The sequence below is a fragment of the Trematomus bernacchii genome, unplaced genomic scaffold, assembly GCF_902827165.1.
Source record: "Trematomus bernacchii unplaced genomic scaffold, fTreBer1.1, whole genome shotgun sequence".
Classification (NCBI taxonomy): Eukaryota; Metazoa; Chordata; class Actinopteri; order Perciformes; family Nototheniidae; genus Trematomus; species Trematomus bernacchii.
This window is the reverse complement of record NW_022988043.1, coordinates 15105783-15123200: the sequence shown is the minus strand read 5'-3', so window position 1 is coordinate 15123200 and position 17418 is coordinate 15105783. Positions and strand designations below refer to the sequence as shown.

General features: G+C 39.8%; 1 protein-coding gene across 1 annotated transcript; it reads left to right on the top strand.

The window, feature by feature from the left end:
* Positions 1-25: 25 nt before the first annotated feature.
* Positions 26-17196, top strand: lrrc74b (leucine rich repeat containing 74B). Its single transcript, XM_034117558.1, has 10 exons — positions 26-207; positions 1861-2044; positions 2649-2782; positions 5161-5293; positions 8538-8744; positions 11706-11815; positions 14502-14617; positions 15057-15135; positions 15956-16051; positions 16150-17196. The coding sequence occupies exons 1-10, from the start codon at positions 190-192 to the stop codon at positions 16264-16266; spliced, it is 1194 nt and encodes a 397-aa protein (XP_033973449.1). The 5' UTR covers positions 26-189; the 3' UTR covers positions 16267-17196.
* Positions 17197-17418: the final 222 nt, after the last annotated feature.

Here is a 17418-nt window from a genome sequence, read left to right as displayed (position 1 = left end):
GATTGGTGACTGGCTACCGGGAAGAGAAACATTGGCCTTGCTCATTAGCCCAAAGAGAGAAGACCCTCCTTTTGAGGAAGATGATACATACCTGCTAGTCAAATGCAGTGCAGTGATTTTAATATTGATAACAAAAAAGCTAAATTATAGCAACCTTCTTTGCTGGAAGCCGATGATTTGGAAAGTGAGATGCTGCAACTGGGAGAGGTAGGAAGGATCATTGAAGTGTGAACAACCAGGTAGGCAAGTGGAGACTTGTACAAGTGTTCAGGTAGATGTTCTATATTGTAGAGATTGATTAGTACATAAGAGAAGGACTTGGTGAGAATTCAAAGCATGTCCTTGATCTGCAAGAGTGTATCAAGCTTGAAAGTTGAGGTCTAGACCATAACACCTTCTATAGACACAGCATAACACCTTATATAGACACAGCTGAGGTCTTTCTATGCCTAGGGCAAGGCTAAAAAATACAGGCGAGAGACCTGCTATTTTTCTTTTAATAGATTGTTCTTTTGACCTGTGTACTTGCATGAATTATTTAACGGGGGACTCGGAGTGTCACCCTGAAAGTCCGACTTAATTACACTTTTATGCAATCTAATCAGAGGCCTGCATGCTCTTTTGTAAGTGTCAGAAAAACATTATGCAGGCAGCTTATTTTTTATAATTTTTTAATGTTGAATGTCCACACAAAGGGCCTCAGAAAGAACGTACAGTATGAGAATGATCACCCAAGTCTGAAGCTTTTATTGGCTTTATTTATGATTTGTATTGAGTTTTAGCTCTTATTTTGCTTCAGCCACTCTGGTATCACTTTCTGTGAAAAAGCTTCACCAGCACAAAGGCAAAGTTAGCAGCTACCTTGTGATTAAAGGCAGACATCTTCCCCTAGGAGATGGTGGAGACCAAAAAGACGGTTTAAAGCAGGGGTGTCAAACTCAAGGCCCGGGGGCCAAATCCGGCCCGCGACTTCCTTTTATGTGGCCCCACAAGAGCTTGCAAAGAATATAATATGTTTATTATACGGTTACATGCTACTTTACAGAAGCACTTTGCCCATAAACGACATGTCCCACAATGCATCTCAAATTTGACTTTTTCTCAGAATTTGACTTTTTTTGTCCAAATATGCCTTTTTTCTTAGAATTAGCCTTTTTCTCATAAATAGATTTTTTTTTCAAAATGTTACTTTTTTTCCAAAATGTCACTTCTCTTTTTCAAAATGTCACAATCAATGTTTTTCCAAAATGTGGCTTTTCTTTTAAAATCATATTGTGACATTCTTACTCAAGAGACTTGCAATTATTTCCCCTAGACTTCTGCTTTCAGACGTAGTTAATTAAGAAGTTATTACCCTATCCGATAATAATCCTAATCAGAGGCAATAATGTAATATAATACATTATTTTATATATATATTCAATATTTATATATGTCTTTTTATATAGTCTTAAAGTTACAACCGGCCCTTTGAGTGCAACCATAATGCTGATGTGGCCCGTGATGAAATTGAGTTTGACACCCCTGGTTTAAAGACAATAAATATTGGACTTACTTTTGCCTTGTTGCCAGACTGATTTATTCCTGAATATAACAATATAATGCAAGGTTGAAAAGGAAATGTAGTGGATATGCCTTAGGCCTTGAAAAAGGGGGTGAAAGACAGCAAAAACAGCCTCTGGCAAAAGAGAGGTGGGAAAGCAAAATAAGTAGTTAAAAAAACTTGGAGGACAGTGTGATACAATCCAACCATATTGATGGAAACAGTTGTTCAAAATCCATCCAATCTCCTCACTCAAGCTGCCCACAACAGGCAGCTTTTAGGAGTCACAATGTCTTATTTTCTCATTCTCCATCCAGGAAAGAATGAGCCAGACAGAGGTCGACGTGTGTGGGCCAAAGGACCAACGCTCAAGTCCGTGCGGGAATTTGCTAGACAGGGGTGAAAAAGAGGTTGAAGAGGAAGAGGATCAAGAGGAAGAGCTGGGAGGGGAAGACTGTGTGATCCTCAATGAGGACTACGACACAGACTTGGAGCTCCGAGGTAAAAGAAGGGAGATAAAAAGGGTGGGAAAGCTATTCATTTTATGATAAAGGGTGTGATGTTCCCTGTTATAATAAAAGTGAGGAAAAGGCTTGGTGATGTGTCACATTTTTGAAAAGAACAATTTCATCATGTTATTTTGTGGCTTGTATTATATATTGTATACCAGACTCCAGCAGCAAGTACTTTGAATGTGAATCTTAATTTGATCTTGATCAGAACATGCTTTGATAAAGTGAAGCCCTCTTGTCATCCCATCTGTTAATCTTCTCCCTTCTGCTATTACATCTTCTCATTCTCTAAATGATTTCAGGAAAGAAAAACAGTAACTCCTACGCGCGCCTGCTGCCCACACATGTAAAGCTCTGTTCTGCATCTTAATGATTACATCTCAGCCTTTGTGTCAGGCCTCCTTTTTCGCGAGAAGTGAAAACTATCTGGTATGAATGAGATCCACTGACAGGGCGAAATCAGCCACAAGGGAGTTTTCAATATCCCACTCAAAAGGTCCTCCTCCGGGGGGAAGGTGCCACATCTCGGTTTTCATAAAGAGGTATTGATAGCGAACAATTCAGCAGGCTATTGTCTTTTTTTCCTATTGCAGATAAGGAGGAGGCGTATGATCCGACGGGCTACATGAAGGCGTGCGAAGCGTTACAGGTGGTGCCTGCCTATAACTTCCTGAGGAACATGCACAATAGCGAGCTATCCATGATGCATCGCTGTCTGGGGCCTCAGGTACTTTAACCATAAATTAGGGATTGCATCTCTAAGTTACAAACATTTTATAATTGCTATATTTATATCAGCAATATATCACATGGCATTGTGAAGACAATGTGAAAGGGATTTGCTCCTGATGGTGAACCTACAGAGAATTATCACCTGAATCTGAAGCACCTCTCTTCTCTCAAGTTTCAGCTTATTTTGTTATGTCTGGCAACTTTACTGCTTTAGTTGACTCTAGTAAATGTCATCACTTAATGTGACAAAGCTAAAGAAGACTCAGTGTCCACTAGCCGCTCAGCCCCAAACAGCACAAAGTTAGCATCTACCCGAGGCAGAGACCAAAAACCGAGCTAAAGGAGAAAGAAACCCAACTACAAATAAATGATAATCTTGCTTTGAAACTGCTGGATGTGTTAATAAGCAACAGTTTGCTAACAAGTTCCCCATATCACTGATTATCATATGTAAATAATGTTGCTACATCTTATTTCTGCCAACTCCATGGCTTTCAGTTACACCCGGGGTAAGGTATTTGAATCGTACTTGCTTTTTCCTTCCTTACTCTCTAACGCTATTTTAGAACATTTAATGATTCATTAATTCAAAGTCACATTCCCCTCCAGGGGACTGCACTGATCATGACAAAGTCTGGGGAGCACCGTGTTAACTGCACGCAGCTGAGCTTCAAGTAGCGTTCAGTGTTTCTCCCCAGGAAATAGATCATGCACGTACATATCTTTGCCATACACTTGACATAAAAAATGGCACATTTCTAGTTCACTGTATTGATCATACCAGTGCACGTATAAGTGTAGAGCCCTTCCCTATCTAAAAAGAGAGAAGGCAGATGGCAGGGATTTACTCAGAGAGCTCATTATGCAGATGTTAATTGACATCTGGGGAAAGGTTCTCATTTTTTATCTAAAAGACAGAAAGTATAGCTTTATTATTTGGTCTTGTTACAGCATAATATCCAATTTCAATATTACGTATACATGTTTGAGCTTCTTTATTATCCAAAATACACACACACTAGATACAGATCCACAAAAACATAATCAAAGATGCTCTTGGCAGTTTTAGACCAAACAGGAAATCCATTATGACATGTTGTATAAACCAAATGGTTCATTTTAAGTACATGCAAAACAATGCTTTATTTACTTTTTGCGATAAAATACAGGGAAACATAAACAAAACAAGCTTTTGAGACGTTTTTATATTCTCGAACTCTCCAATAGCCTAATTTCAGACCAAAATCTCTGAAATTCACTTGTATTTTAAGCAGTAAATCAAAGTTAAATTGCTCTATGGTTGTATAACTCCGACTGAGGGTAGAGTACATGCTCTACACGTGTAAAAAAAGGCATTGCCTGGAGCTCTTAGAAACACAGTTTGACATTTTACATGCTTCTACTGGTCCATCACGCTGTAAATTAAAGTTGTGAAAGTAAATCCATTCCTCAACAAGCCGTTTCCCGCGGTTTCTGCTTCAGCGACATCATTCAGACGGATTACATTTGGATTTCAAATAAGTCTGACCTGTCCATTGCAGAGAGTAGTAAAGTAACAAAGTGCAACTGCCAAAGGTTATTTGTTAAAATGTCTTTCAGACTGATATGCTTCTTGTGGGGGAAACTTCTGTGTAGCAATGCAGGAGGAGTCACCGACTCAAAGGAGACACGGGGCGAGCTGGAGCTTTGATGGCAAACACTGATGGGTTTATTTGGAGCTTCGGCCGGAGAATTCACAAAACAAGTCAAAGAGTCAGAGGTTCTGACTTCACGGTAGAGTTGCCACGTCAATTCTGAAGAACTCTACCCCAGACCCATGCATTTAGCTAGTTCAGAGAGAATAATCAACATTGTGCATAACAAGATAGAATCATAACACCTCTATCAGCTGACGCCAACAGGCAGGAACAGGGAGACAAAACACTGAGAGCACAGCAGCCAAGGTTACAGGTGCGTGTGCTCAGTCAGGACAGTATGAACTGATAAACTGGGTCAACGTTATGGGCCTTGGAAAATATTTCCCCAACACTTCTGAAATCGAAGAGAACGATACTCTGCATGCATTTCGACACACTATTCTCTGGAGGAGCTTTTAGTTTAGCTCCATGCAGCCAACTTTCTCATTAGCCGTGCTGGAAACTATAATTTTCATGTTCTGCGAGCTTCATTTCTGACCCACGCCTCCACACAGCTCCCTTCTGCTTCATTTGTTTCACACAGGTTTAATACCCCCCCCCCCCCCCCCCCTCTCGCTCTCTGCCCACCTGCATCACTATATCTGCTCTTCTAACTGGAATACTGATAAGAAAATGTACTGCAGTGAGGAATTTTACTTTAAAGGGTAGTGGTGGGGGGGTGGTTGTGTGTTTGCAGGGCACCAAAGCACTGGCAGTTCCCCTGGTAACCAACACTTCAATACTGAGGCTGAACCTGCGAGATAATTGGATGGAAGGAATGGGCGGAGCTGCTATCGCCGAGATGTTAAAGGAAAATTGTTACATTACAGGTGGTTTTGCTGGGCACTCAAGCATCCTCACATTATCTCTCCCTTTTTCCTCACCCTGCCTCATATTTTTCTAGCAGAATGCCACCCTCACTCCCACTCATGTGCCATTGTCACCCCAATTATAAGCCATGATATCTGGGGTATGTGTCATATTCGTGCAGTTCAGGAACCTGGGGAGGGATCAATTGAGAATTACTACTGTGAGGCACGCAGGTTCTTCGGGGTGGTATTATAATTTTTTTACATTGTTTTTCATACATTATGTAAATCCCAATAATGAAATAATTTCCTGAAAATGTCATTACGTCTGAACTTTTGGACCTATTATATATACCTGAGTGCAACGTGACATAATCCTATAGTTTGACCAATAAAGTAAAAACGTTTCGCCTGATACTGTAATACCAATTTTGAGATTTTTTATTTTATTTCCTTGTATAGGTCATTGTTTTTTGGGAAGTTTAGGCAGTGATGATCAAGCTTTTTGGTCAGGACCTACTTTAAAACTAGAAAATGTGTCTTTAGATCCCCCCAACATGAGTAAAAGTCAATTAATTTCCAATTCGATTTTTGAAACACTTTTTTAATACAGGATATGTCATAAGATCAGGCGAAACGATGGATACACTACATTCAATAAGAATCACTGTTGACTCAAATGACAATAAAGATTTGAGAACGCTTTGTGTGACGTTAGCAATCAACTGATGGTGTCTTACCTAAGGTCCACTTTGCTCTAATGAAGGATCCTTGCACAACAAACAATCAGGGTGTGTGCAGGTTCATTTTTGTTAAACTTTGCAAATTTCACATTTCTGGTAAGAAAACAATACTTTTACTAATTATTACATTAATGTCAAATCATCCATAATATCAGTCAGGAAGTTGTATTGCATTATTTAGTTTAATTACATTTTAGGTTTAGGTGTAAATCTTATCCTCCTACATTTCAGGAAATTATAAATTACTGGGTCTGTACAAACCACTATTCAAATTGCAGAGGTAATTGTATGCATATAGGCAACATAAAACCTAAAAAACCTAAAAGAAAAAGTTGCCAATATATATTTTGCTGATGCAGTAGCAGACATTTGCCCACACACATTATGTTTGCATTTCAAATGCAGGCATACAAAACAATTGATAACTCTGAAAGGTTCGAGATTAGAAATCATTGATTTTACAGGTATACCAACGTATTGAACAAATGTAAGATTTCTGATGGTGCTTCATAAAAAGTTTTGAATCACTAAGATTTTAATCAAATAATCAAAAAAGGCTAGATGAATTAGGAGAGACTTAATTTAAGAGTGACATAATTTAATTGATATGCTGCACTCATGCTGTTGGTGTAAAGGGGGTAATATATTCTGACTAGAGAATGCAATTCCTGAAGAAATTGCTAGTGGGAATGCTTTATGCTGAAAAGCTGACACTGAATTGCTATGCTGAAATGTAATGTGTAAGAAGAAAGTGAAGAATTTAGATTGAAATGATACATGAACACTGGGGGCTTGAATGTATGATGAGAGAAGAAAAGAAAGTAAAATGGCTTGGAAAAGCAGCAGAATATTTGAACTGCAAACTATTGAACTAACTTGATGGCGAATGATCTATCGCCATGGCAACGGTATTTGATGACCCCATATACGGTTAGATATGTTGATGGCTGCATCATTACCAAAGAGTTTTGTGCCGTTTGGAGCATTTTCACTGAAGTTATGAGAAAACCGTGTTTCATGGTGAGCATTGTGTTGCCATGGCAACGGCATTTGAAGAAATCTCAAAACTGTCCCATAGATGTCTTCACGGCTGGACTGTTAGCACACATGTGAAGTTTAAGCACTTTTTGAACATTTTCATAGGAGTTATAGCGACATCGTCTTTTATGGCGAGGGATGCGTTTCCATGGAAACGGCATATGATGACACCCCATAATTGACGTAGAGCTGTTGAGGGCAGGACCATTAACCATTATCTGAAGTCTGCTGCTCTGAGCATGTCAGTTGGAGTTATGACATCATCGTGTTCCATGACACAGGTGTTTATATTTGAGCTAACGAGGTGTCCAGAGATCAAAGGTTTCCATTGTTCTGAATGAGAGATAAATCTCTTACATGTGAACGTTTTGTTGAAGAACCGTAACAGATATCGGTGAAATTTCAAAGCGTGAAGCATCTCAAGGACCTTGAGTATCTGAAGTGTGCTTTTTGTGTACTTTCGGGTCAATAATGTGGCCTTTTTGGCAGATTAACTACATGTAAAGGTGTGCGGCTGCTGCTGTGAGGAAATATCAGCCTGAAATTACAATGGGCTTTAATGGAGACATGTTGAAAGTTTTTGTCACTTCATGCCCTCAAGAGGCATTTCGTTTAATTATTTTTGTTTAATTATTTGTCATTTTTCAAGCTACGAGATGTTTTCCTACGTTTGTCATGAAAAATTATGTCTCAGGAATGTAGGGTTTGGGAATTATGGCAGTTTAAAAGACAAATATGAAGGCAAATTTCAAGATTTCCTATACTCTGTGACATCACGCACTCTAGTTAATGTTCAAATCTGAAGAAGGCCTCTGTACCAAGGTCTGAACAATGACCTCTCAATGACAACAATGATATCTCTAAAAGTAAGAATCAGATTTAAAAGTTGTGTTACACGAATAATGTCAGAAAGATGTGTAACATTTTAAAGTTGGAATGAGGTTTCTGAGTGAAAGTATGAAGGAACAGTTAGCAGTTGAAGTCGCATGAAGATTGTTCAAGTCTGAAGATTTTCTCCATTGACTTCAATGGTTAAAAATGTGATGAATTATGGGATATATCTCGGGAATTATGAAAGTTATGAATGAGAAAAGTAATAGCCATCGATTCCCGACCGAGCTGAACGTTTTGATGTTTGAACGATTTCTGCGATGTGGAATGTGGGAGAAGAAGACCGGCAAAATAACGGGCGGAATAAAGATTTTGAAGAACAGATAGTTGGAATGCTGTATCAGCAATCCCACTAAATGAGCCTGATAAATGCAATATCTGATATATGCAAGATAAACGATCAAACTTGAAACAACCACTCTACAGTATAAATCGATAAAACATTACAGAATTGTGAGAAAAAAATCTACCCTACTTCCCCTATGCCGGTCTTTCCCTCTTTGCAATTGGAAACACATCAGCTTCTCCTGCCAGGTACTGTTGTTTCCACTGGCCTATTTGCATCATAACCTGTGTACTGTGTGTCATCACAGAGGTGGACCTCTCCGACAACAGCCTTGGGGATCATGGGGCCGGAGCCATAGCTAGTATGCTAAAGGAGAACAGCACCCTGGTGAACCTCAATCTGTCAGGAAACCATTTCACAGACCGGTCCGTTGAACACCTCGGCCCAGCTCTGATCACCAACTCTCGGCTGCAGCACCTCGACCTCAGCCACAACGCTCTGGGAGAGCAAGCAGGTAGAACAGCAATTAGTTCTTTATTGTAAAGGTCACATATATTCTGTGAGCACTTAGTCTTTCAAGGAATGTAACTCTACCCATGGATCCCATCTGTATTTCAAATACTTAGCATAAAGGTAATTTGAAATACATTTGGGACCCATAAATGATATGGGTGATCATTGTAAAAGCAAAGGACATGAAAGAGGTGTGCTGTATTGGATAAATAACTCTGGTTTATTTGGACAGAGCTCTTATTAAACAGAAAGTTTGCTTTTCAACCTTCAGTTGAATTTGTACCATGTCAAAGAAAACACTATATGGCCAAAAGTATGGAATCAAGCATGTGGACATTCAAACGTTACACCCATATGGACCGTTTAACACTTCAGGTAGTTCTGATTAATCCCAAAAGTCTTGCATGGGATGGAGATTAATGCTCAACGGGGGATAGCAAGTTTGAGTCCCGCTGCAGTCAGCATGTCGTTGTGTCCCTGGGAAAGACACTTTACCCCAAATTGCTCCTGTGGGGATTGACCACAGTACTGAATGTATGTAAGTCGCTTTGGATAAAAGCGTCTAACAAATTGACATTTAATGTATTATTGGCTTTAGTTCAAATTGACCTAACATGGTGTGTAAATGTGTGTGAATGGTAATTTCCCTCACCACCCTCACCTTGTAGGGCAGGCTCTCCCTCTATGAATTCAGTTGATTTACCATCTAGCCATTTGAATAAACATTAGAGCTCTATAAATTGACCATTTGCTATGAGTGCAGAATATCTTTAATTAAAGGGGACCTATCATGCAAAATGCACTTTTGTACGTCTTTTATACATGAATATGTGTCCCCGGTGTTCCAGGGAACTCACCAAGTGTCAGAAAACACAACCCTCTCTATTTTCCTCCATACCCAAATCTCTAAAAAAGGGGCTGCAACGGATCTGATAAAAACTGATCCAGATTTGAACACGTTACTGACGTCAGGACGGTGGTGCTACGGCTATTGGGCCAACTCTCCACCTATCAGGGGAATGTGGGGTTGGGCCACGGCCGGCCATTGCCGCTCGAAAGCGCTGGAGACGCTGTAGTACATATGCCAGGCCTGTAAGTGGCGCTGTAGTCTGCCACAAAAGCAGCGAAGAAGACTTCCCGCCCATAGTTACCCTGGTTACCCTTCCTTCTGTTTATTCTCCGCTGTGGCTTTTTTTCTCCCTCCCCGAGGCAAGTGTTTGCTCCCGCTGCAATGCAATCCCTCCCCGTCGAGGCAAGCACTGTAATTCTCTCCGGTTAGTCCACCAGCAGATGACAAACACCCACCTCTCCGCCTCTTCCAAGGAACGAGGGGACCGTGCGGCAGAGTTTCAGTTTCAGTTTGTTTCGCCGGTCAAGATGTCCGTTAAAGTTTAAATCTTCCGGACAAAATTAGAAAAGTGCCGGTCAAAGGTCTTCTTTGTTATTTATTGAGCTTTAAAACAAATGAATAACGACTCTATATAATAAAACACGGAGGACGGAGATCTCTTTTTCTCCCCCTCTTCTGACAGCCCAGCAGCTGATCAGAGCACGTTTCTCCTCTCCTGCAGGGGGGCGTGGTCAGCAGAATCAGACCCGTAGACAGCAAACAGCACATAGAGCGAAATGAGGCATGGCTAAAATGCATGATCTGTTTGGTATTTTGAAAACAGAAACGTATAAATATACCTTATATAGGTATGGCCCTACAATATATAATTGAAATATAGCATGATAGGTCCACTTTAAGCAATATCTGGTATCTCCTATTATTAGATCATTGAAAAAACATTTGGAAGCATGCACAGGACAGCAGGCCGCAGCAGACTTTGGCATTCAAAGGTCAAGAACATTTCGCCTGGATTAAAACCCCTTTTAATTGTTTAATTACCATGTGGATGAGCTTTGTGACAGGCACCTTGTGGGAGAATGTCAGACCATGAAGCAATGAGCGTCTGATGTATACATAATTGAAAATAAATCTGAATGTGGAAAAGGTGCACCACCATTTTTCATTGCTGCTATGATTCATCCCGAAATATCCAATTCTATTAAATATCAAAGGACATCCTCATGGTTTTTGAGTGCACTCTTCCATATAGAAGAAAGTGCACCAATAAAACACTCTGGGAATTCATGCTATGGTTATATTTCATTTTCGATCAAGCACGTTTTGAGCGTATCCATTGGTTATGATCCACTAAGTGTTGTGCACCTTGTGGGAGAATGTCAGACCAGGAAGCAATGAGCGTCTGATGTATACATAATTGAAAATAAATCTGAATGTGGAAAAGGTGCACCACCATTTTTCATTGCTGCTATGATTCATCCCGAAATATCCAATTGTATTAAATATCAAAGGACATCCTCATGCTTTTTGAGTGCACTCTTCCATATAGAAGAAAGTGCACCAATAAAACAGAATTCATGCTATGGTTCTATTTCATTTTCGATCAAGCACGTTTTGAGCGTATCCATTGGTTATGATCCACTAAGTGTTGTGCCTATTCTTATTCTTGAGCTACATTTAGTGAAATGATGATGGGGATCATTCTTTTTAGGATCCTCACAGACTTGTGCTTTTAGACCACGAGACACACAATCATACCATCTCAGTGGAATCTACCATCTGGAGATAAGATGAGTTGCAGCATGAAGTCTGTGTTTGATTTGAAGTACTTCTGATTATGCTTTCTGACCAGTAACATGTCTAAAATATCCATCATTGAGATTTATTTTCCCCTCCACCTGTCTGGATGTGTATATTTTTTCCAAATTCAGATTGTACCTATTTGAGAAATTGTCCCAAAGGCTTGTAGCTGAGTTGTTTATATTAATTCAGAACAAGCCCTTGTATGTTACCAAGGTGTTTAGCTATTTTCTTGGTTTTACAATGGAAACAATGTAGCCTTTCATTTGTCATACTGACATTATTCCTTCTTATTGTGTCCTCTCCTTTAAGGGCAGAGCCTGGGACACGCTCTGTCAGAGAACACTGGGTTGAGATCACTAAGTCTGGCCTGGAACTGCATCCGAGGGAGAGAAGCTGCGATATTGGCTAATGGCCTAGGGGTAATCCACCTGGAGATTTAAAGTTTGAACACCATATTAGTTTTTCAACTCATTCAAGCAAAAGGTGGTCTTCAGGTAATAATGTGTGAGGTAAAACCAGGACAGTTCTGTGAACTTGTATCACATGAAGCAATACAATAAATATTCATATGAATTCAATTATAATACAATTCAAATTAAGAACATTGCTAATGAAAAGCACTTCTCTCAATTAGTGCATACATTTTGTATCGGTCATGATTTGCTAATGTGGTTTTTGTTATGCAAGGCAAAAAAAACGTAATATCATACTACCCAGGTGCATAGCCTTTTGTTCTTACAGCAAATGGTCAATTGGCTATAGGGCCAATTTTTGACAAGGGCATAGAGGATTTCCAAAACCAGAATCTGAAATGTGGTACAGTAACTGTAAGAACAAAATCATGATATACTCTGATGACACTATTTAGAATGTGTTTATAATGTGTATATTACGTATTTTGATGATGCCGGTTGATAAATGCTACTTGAGCATGCCAGGCTAACTCGCTCATCCTATTTCTGAAACAGCCCCCTGGTCATGTATTCATTAACATCTCACAGCAGGAGGGACTGTGTAAGTGGTTCTTCCTATCTTAGACCCTGTTTACACGAGGACGATACGGGTTGTATCCGCATAGTTTCTCTTGTGTATAGCCCTTTCGTTTACACAAGGCCGTAACAAAACGATAGAAACGGACCCCGCAAACGATAAAGGGTCCCAAGGTGGATAGATCTGCAAACGGAACGCTCTGGGGGGGCAAACGGCTCCGTGTGTACGCCCTATGCGATCATTTTCTGATAGCGATGAAATAGCCCCGCCTCCCTCTCCCCACGTCTCCTGCTCAGAGATCAGCTGTCAGAAGAGGGGGAGGAAAAGAGAGGCTCCGTTTATTATTATTATATAGAGTCGTTATCAATTTGTTTTAAAGCTCAATAAATAACAAAGAAGACCTCTGACCGGCACTTTTCGAATTTTGTCCAGAAGATTTAAACTTTAACGGACATGTTGACCGGCGAAAAAAAAGGTTAATGGAAACTCTGCCGCATGGTTCCCTCGTCCCTTGGAAAAGGCGGAGAGGTGGGTGTTTTTCATTTCAGCGTTTCCAGCGGTCTCATGTGAACGGACACGTTAAATGAATCGAATGCGTGTGAACGGAAGACCTTTTTGAAAACGCATACGCTGCGTAAACGCAAACGTTCCCGTGTAAATGGGGTCTTAATAGGCGCGTTCACACCGGAGTACTTTTCCCCGTAGTTTTCCCGTTTAGTTCCGTTAGTGCCTGGAATTTTGCGTTCACACCAAAAAAAGTACTTAGTTCCGAGAACTTTTACCCCCATTTTTAGTGCCTGCTAGAGAGGTGGTACTATCATGGGGAGAAAAAAGTACCAATTTCGATTGGCTGGGCGAATTGCAAACCACGCCCCGTAAAACTCTGAAAAGTTTTGTGAAGCCGCCATTGTATTTGCTGGCATTAGCATTATTATCATTAGCATTAGCCCCGCGCACCAACGGAGAGAGAATAACTTATGGCAACACAAAAAAAAACATGGGAGTGGTGGAGTGATGAGGAGGTGTCGGCGTTCTGGCGATTTACTCGGAAGGCTTCGAGTCCCAGCAGCTTCTACTGAAGCCAGTCCCCAACTCCGGGGACTTCCAGCCGGGGATTTCGGGTGGCAGTATATGCCGTGAAGTGGTTTGTGGCCTGCCAGTAAACCCAAAGCAGAAGAAGAAGAATTGACGTCAGCGGCTTCATTTGCGTAATCTTCCCACAGGGAACTTATTCCGGTGTGAACGCGATCTGTACTTAGTTCCATGGGGATACTAAGTGCCGGGCACTAAGTACGGCAAAGTACTTGGTGTGAAAGCGGCTAATGATCAAGGAGGTCAAGAGGACCCGGATCAGTAAGCTGCACTGACGGGTGTGATTGATTTAGTTCGTGAGAGACTGATTACATCCGGATCAATACTTCTGCACCCCCACTCTAAATTAAAGTCTTCCTTTGGTCCTCACTCAGTTGATCACATCAGAGAAGTCATTCAAGTATTTCTTGTGATTGCATTTAAATGCTTACTTTAAGCCCCTGTCACACTGTCCCGAAATTGACACCAGATGGACACACGAATATGGAATTGTGAATTTCGCACGAAGATGGCCCCGAAGTTGGTCAACAACCAAGCAACAGCCGAAGCAAGTACGATGCCTACAGAAGGCCACACCATGGCACCCGAACCACACACGAAAATATGGTCGTAGACTTTACTGATGATTTAGAATGTATCCAGACTCAACGTAAGAGCTTGTGCCTCTTCGGGGGGTGCTAACATTTAAACATACACTTTATTCTTTACTTTCTCCGTCTTTATATGTAGATTAGAAGATATTACTTATCTCCGTCATGTTGTTTCCATAGAAACAACAACTTCCTGTCAACAGCGTAAACTCGCCTTCAAAATAAAAGCATCTAAATAAAACAGGAAGTTAACCTAAATTACATTTAAGACATACAACTGCGGTCATACTGGCTTAAGATGCCCTCACGAATGGCCCGATGTTGTTACGATCAGAGCCGAATTTGAACATTTCCTTTATCGTGTGTCCATCTGGTGTCAATTTCGGGACAGTGTAACAGGGGCTTTACCAAAAACGATTATTTCTGTTTTTAGGGAAACATTTGCCTAAGGACAGTGGATCTGTCATTCAATGGCCTTGGTAAAGAAGGAGCCAGTGCTTTAGGAAAGGCTCTGAAAGAAAACACCGTTCTGGAGGAGTTGAATGTGAGGTATGTGTATCTGGTAATCAGATTATTTTATGCTCGCTCTGAGTTACAAATTCAGTTTAGGTCATTCGTATCTTGAATCAGATCAAATGCTGGTCTGTAGTTTACTGAGGGGCCAAACTAACACAAAATATCCTCCATGAGACTCCTAATAAGGCCCACCTGCTGTATCAGATGTGCAGTTTTACTGTCAAATTTTAAACACTGGTGACATTTTTTTTTAAAGTGAGACTGTAAGCATTAACAAAGTGGAGGTAATTGAGTTTCTTTTGCCTTTCTCTTAACATCTGAAGCAAAACAAAGCATGCCTCACAGATTTCCAGATATGTGTGCGCTTCTGTACATGGATGAATAATGCCATTTTTGAAAAAAACAACACTTTATGATTGCTTTCCTCACACTCCAACACTTTATTTGTTCTCTCAAACAATTCTCGCCACAGTAATAACCGAATACCCCCTGAAGGAGCTATCCACCTAGCCATGGGCCTGAAAGTAAACAAGACCATCAAATCCCTGAATGTAAGCTGTTAAAAGATTGATTCTAGCTTCAAAGGCAAGGCAATGGGGGGCATCAGTGGATAAAATGGGATAAATAACTGGATCACTGTATTTGTTTTAATGTCAGCGCCACAAGGACTTACTTCGACTGCCTAAAACAAGTTAGGAATTGTAAAGTTGTGGTGAATAAATACATTGATATTGAGTTACAGTTTAAGCATTTATTGTTGATGACATGCACTCCTAAATTGAAAATGTAGTTGGGGTAAGAATAAACAAGTCTGAAGTAGAAGTCACACCATGACCAGCTGAATGTAGATAGTGCACGATTTGATTTTGTAATTTGTTGGACATTTTTTAAAGGAATAGTTTGACCTTTTTGGAAATGCGCAGATTATTTCTGAAACACTAACAAAGACGTAGCCTAGTCTCTGTGACGCCACCCATACATTTACTTAGAGTTGTTGTGAAGCTCAATGTGGTTGGCTCTAAATGTTAACGCTCAAGCCATCATCAAATTATGAAATTATCTCACGAGACCAAACATGTTTATTGTAACAGGCTGTTAAAATGTATTTTTTTTTCGGGTTGGGTAAAGTTGGGCATTTCAACTTCGGCGTATACAGTAGGATTGATCTTTGTAACCAGCTATTGGCAGAACTGCGGTTTTGGGTAATCGGTCGTTGATTTCATTTTTCAGCACCAAGGTTGCTGCTTGTCTGTTTCCCAAAATGCTTAACTATTCCTTGTATGGCTATAGGAGGATTATTTTTAGATGTTTGGTGTTAATCATTTGCACTATTGCAATTTTCTCACATTATTAATGTTTGTCTTTGGCCAGATGGGTAGGAACCCCATCCAGAATGCTGGGTGCTTTACCATCCTCAAGTCTGTACAAGAAAACCCAGATTCAGCCATGGAAGCAATATACTTCTCGGTAACTCACCGACATTTCCATCTACATCTTCATGAGACTTTCTGCAAATATTCTCCCTTTCAAACTTATTCACTGCTTTTCTGTATCACTCTCTCTAGGACATCACGGTGAACCAGGATTTTGAAGATTTGTATAGGGCAGTGAAAGAAATATTCCCTGCGCTTACAGTTAATCATGGGGGCAGAATTGGCACATTCAGAAAAGCAAAAGCTTGAAAAGTGTTACTGTAATTGCTTACATTTTATGCCAGAAAAGATGGAATAAGTCTTGTCAAAGCACTGTATAAGTTTTCATCGACAAATGAACCAAAGGATGGATGCATGCAAGGATATCATTAAAAAAACATGTCAATTCAAAAAATATATTCCACTAAATGAAAGGTTTTTGTGTGAAATAAACTACCAGATTAATACCAGATAATCTAACGTAAATATAATTAAGCGACTGTTTCTTTGTTTTCAAAATGTTGAGTACCGCATGTGTGTGTGCTTAAAATATGGTGTTGTTAAATATATACAGGTATTGAGTATGATTCTTTTTAGGTATGATCTGATTTGATGTTATATAATGTCAGTGGGTAGAATGATAGAGAGGATCAGAGAGCACCCCATTGTGTATGAAAAGAAGTGAAAGTGGGTTGCACAAAAAGGATATAAGTACTGCATGACTAGTCTAATAGAGAAACCAGCTTTGAAAGAATGATCCACTGTTAGATAAGAGGCTTGTTTACTGCAGCAGAACAACTCCAACAGGGTTAGATACAGGTTGTCTTATTTAAATCCAGGGATAAAAAGGTGCTAAACATTTATACTTACAGTAGCGGCTACAGTATATATACTTAATGTTCTTTGCTTGAGTTTTATATTTTCTGCACTGACATGCCCCATAGTAATTATTTTGTTAAAGGTTGTAGTTCTTGTTTCTTTGTCTGTAGTTGCTTTTCAGGGAAAGGTTTTAAGGTAGCCTATCTGGATTTTGTTTTTGACAAAAACAGCAAATGTAGCTACCAGCTACAACCTTTCAGATTGTACATTTAGTCATTTAATTTAAATCTTTGAATGGTTTCATCCCCCATACAGTAGGCTGTTTGGACTTACAATAATGTATTTGGTAATATAATGTAGGCCTATGCTTTATTTTTTAGGGATGAACCCTTGATGACTAAACGTAATGCTTGTAATATACAAATACTCCAAATACCAAAGCATTAAATTGCCAAGCCTATAGAATGGCATGAATAAAAAGGCCTACAATTAAATTAAATTAAACATGCATGTCCTGCATACAATTAAAGCATCACATTCATGTTTTAAGTAAATGATTTCATTAGCAAACTGTTTTAAATAAAGACAAACTCATCTAATCAT

Coding starts and splice junctions, on each gene's coding strand:
- lrrc74b (XM_034117558.1), top strand. Junction 2,783..5,160: donor ATCGCTGTCTGGGGCCTCAG/GTACTTTAACCA, acceptor GTGTGTTTGCAG/GGCACCAAAGCACTGGCAGT. Junction 5,294..8,537: donor GGAAAATTGTTACATTACAG/GTGGTTTTGCTG, acceptor GTGTCATCACAG/AGGTGGACCTCTCCGACAAC.